Below are 3,124 nucleotides of genomic sequence, written 5' to 3' on the forward strand. Positions count from 1 at the left end.
GTGATCATCAACAGAATCACAACTCAAGGGGTACAAAAAATATACACAAGACAGATATTTCAAAAATACTTCAACAGCCCCAATTAAAGCTTGAGGGGAAAATTGAATCTAACATCCGAAATTAGTACAAATAATTTATATTCAATAATCTAGTATGCAGAACTAAAGTGAAAGATGAAGTTACATAAAAGCTCTAAGCAAAGGAAAAGAGAACACTTTCAGATAATGTGTACTTGTACATAACAAGCAACTAACCAATGGGATTTTAAGGATATTAAACCGTCATCACTACAATTGATGTTAAGCTGTGGGAGATCATAATCATTTCATCTCATTCAACTGGTAAGGCACATCAGTTATTGAAATCTTCTCTGATATGCCATAGAAATGGAGGGGAAAGAAGAAACATACTTGATAGAAGGAATATGGCAGCCATTGTACCTTACAGCTTCTGAGTCAATCTAACCATGAAAGAGTTAACTGAAGTTTTTTCAAGAAGAATCCATGAAGATTCAAACATCTCGTGGAAAAACTCCGAGCTAATTTCCTGCGCCGCATCTCGAAAAGCTCTCCCAAATGCATTGCCTTGAGATGCCCCAAGCCTAGGCTTCCCACAAACTCCAACGATCAGTACTTTGTTGGGCTCTTGAGATAAGCAAGCACATAGCAAAGGCTTCATTCTGGCTCCTCTCTCTTTCAAAGCATCCATTATAAAGTAGCAGAATTTTGTGAGTGCTTGAGGATATCCCAACAATTTGGTGTCTACAGAATCTTCAAGCTTCACCCAACGAAATTTTCTCCCACTTCTTATACAACCACTCTTTGTAATTGCAGAGCTCCCCTGTCTAAGAATTGATCTCTGGACCTTGATTGCCTGCTGCATTCCAGCTTTGAGCTTATCAAGATTGTTCAATGACAATGCATCATAAGCCACTCCGAACTGCTTAGAAGCACTAGAACCATCCGATTTAACAAACGACTCGAGCAATGCAGTGACCCCATATACCACATCTGCTGCTGATACTTTTGAGCTATAACCATGTAACCTCAAGAAACTTCTGTAGTAGAAATCGGTTAGGCCGTATTCAGGAAGGTATCGCTCGAATTCGTCCTTCATCTTTCGTTTCACTTCGATATTCATGTATTGGAACTTTTGTTGGCAATCCACAAGTGCAAACCCCATACGTGCTAGAAGCAATTTGAGCTTCTTCATTCCATTGTCACTCCATGTCTTTAACTTGGTTGCAATGTATGAAGAACAAAGCATTGAATCGAACAAATTCCACTCCTGCAAGAGCATTAATCTGGGTTCATCATCATAAGTGATTCTAGATGCATCAGGAGCTCGGATCTTGGTACCATCTTTAAGAGTAACAGAGTTAACAGCATTCAAGTTCCCTGAACTGTTAATGTGCTGTTCAAGCTCCATAACCCCAGCTTGATATCTCTCATCCGTCAATCTTTCATGTACAAACTGATCTGTTAAAGACACACAAGCCAGCCATAGCAATTCATTCGTGTTCTTCCTCAACGAATGAGACAGATCATACATTAAACACCCTGAAGGCCTACCATGGAAGGTACCCATTTGATAGTATCCCCTTTTCAATTTCCTATAAAGCTGAACAGGATCCTCTTCATTTTCCTTCTCAACCCTCCTCCTTTTCCTCGACCCACGCCTGCCATCTTCATCGCTTTCGCTATCATTGTCGTCGTCGCTGTCCGATACATCATCAATCTCATCATCGCTGTTCAAATCACTTGCATTCGCCAAAGCAGAGATATCAAAATCATAAGCCAAATCGGCCTGGAGCTCGTCGTCTTTCGTATAAAGCACAACCACTTGTTCATTCTCACTACTCAGATTATGAAGATGAATCGGGCGATGACTATCAACAACAAACACATGAGCAGCCGGACCTAAACTCAAAACCTTCCTAAGATCTCGGTGACAACCCCAATTAATCAAAAGAATCGAAATCGGATCAGCAGAGGAGGAAGTCAAACTAGGACCAGCATATTTATGAATTTCTTGAAAAGAAGAAACAGGGTAACAAGCGTATCGAACAGAATCAGATTCAAGAACTTTAAAAATAATTTTCAAGGCACAGAGCGAGTCTACATCAGAGGTGGAAGGAAAAATAAGGAGAGGAGACAAAGAAGAAGCAGCGACAGAGTCACGAAGTTTAGTGTAAAACGATTCAACTCGTTGTTCCCTCACCATAATCCCTTCAATCAAACATCCAGAAACAAACAGAAAACAAAATCCCACCACGAAACTAGGAAAACCCAGATAAGAATTTCAAATCCCAATCAAATACTAACCGAATTAGCTTCTTGAACGCCACCAGAATCCATACAGCACCAAAGGTAGAGAAGAAAACAGGGTAATTCTTGAATTCTTGAGCAGAAGGGAAAAGATTGGAAGAGGAATTTGAAGTATCTGAAAGTGGAAGAGAGAAAAAGAGACGGATTTCGCTTTGTCTATTGAGATCTGAGAGAGGAAGAAGAGAGGGAAACTGAAGAACGTGATATAGAAAATGGTTCCAAAGTTTCAAAACATTTGAGATTTTGGTTTTCGCTTTCTAAATGAAAATTTTTAAATTTTTTTAAGCTACCGCGAAAATTTGGCGCTCGCAAGAGGGAAATCGATGGGGAATGTTACTCTACATTCGTTCTCATTTTAAGAATCAGCGGGGCCTACTGAATCTACGGTGGTTGATGGGTGTGGAACATTTGGACGGTCGCGATAGGCTTCTGAGTCTTCGTAAGTTTAAAGCCTCTTGGATATGAAGATAAATAGTCAATTTTTTATAGATATAAATACTGGAATTTTTTTTTAAAAAAAAAAACCTAAATTTAAAAACAAGAGATATAATACCGATTTAGATATTTGATCTCAATTTAAGATGTAGTTAATAATGTATTTATAATGCGAATAGTTATCAACCCAATTTTTATTTTTATTTTTTTAGGAACCAAAATTTTTAGTTTAATATAAATTATTATTATTAATTAATTAGTAATCATATTTTATATTATAGATATTGTATAAATATTATTTTACAATAATTAATAATAATAAATTATACTTTTAGCCAATCAGGTATGACTTAAGTTGCAT

At 37.5% G+C, this 3,124-nt stretch overlaps 1 protein-coding gene across 1 annotated transcript; it reads right to left on the reverse strand.

Moving 5' to 3' along the window:
- Positions 1–251: 251 nt before the first annotated feature.
- LOC120085365 (cell division control protein 45 homolog) lies at positions 252–2,541 on the reverse strand. Its single transcript, XM_039041312.1, has one exon. The coding sequence runs from the start codon at positions 2,222–2,224 to the stop codon at positions 443–445; it is 1,782 nt and encodes a 593-aa protein (XP_038897240.1). The 5' UTR covers positions 2,225–2,541; the 3' UTR covers positions 252–442.
- Positions 2,542–3,124: the final 583 nt, after the last annotated feature.

This window comes from Benincasa hispida, chromosome 9 (genome assembly GCF_009727055.1).
Source record: "Benincasa hispida cultivar B227 chromosome 9, ASM972705v1, whole genome shotgun sequence".
Lineage (NCBI taxonomy): Eukaryota > Viridiplantae > Streptophyta > Magnoliopsida > Cucurbitales > Cucurbitaceae > Benincasa > Benincasa hispida.

What these genes read in the sequence shown, in the direction of transcription:
- LOC120085365 (XM_039041312.1), bottom strand. Translation starts at nt 2,224, where the DNA reads ATGGTGAGGGAACAACGAGTTGAATCGTTTTACACTAAACTTCGTGAC.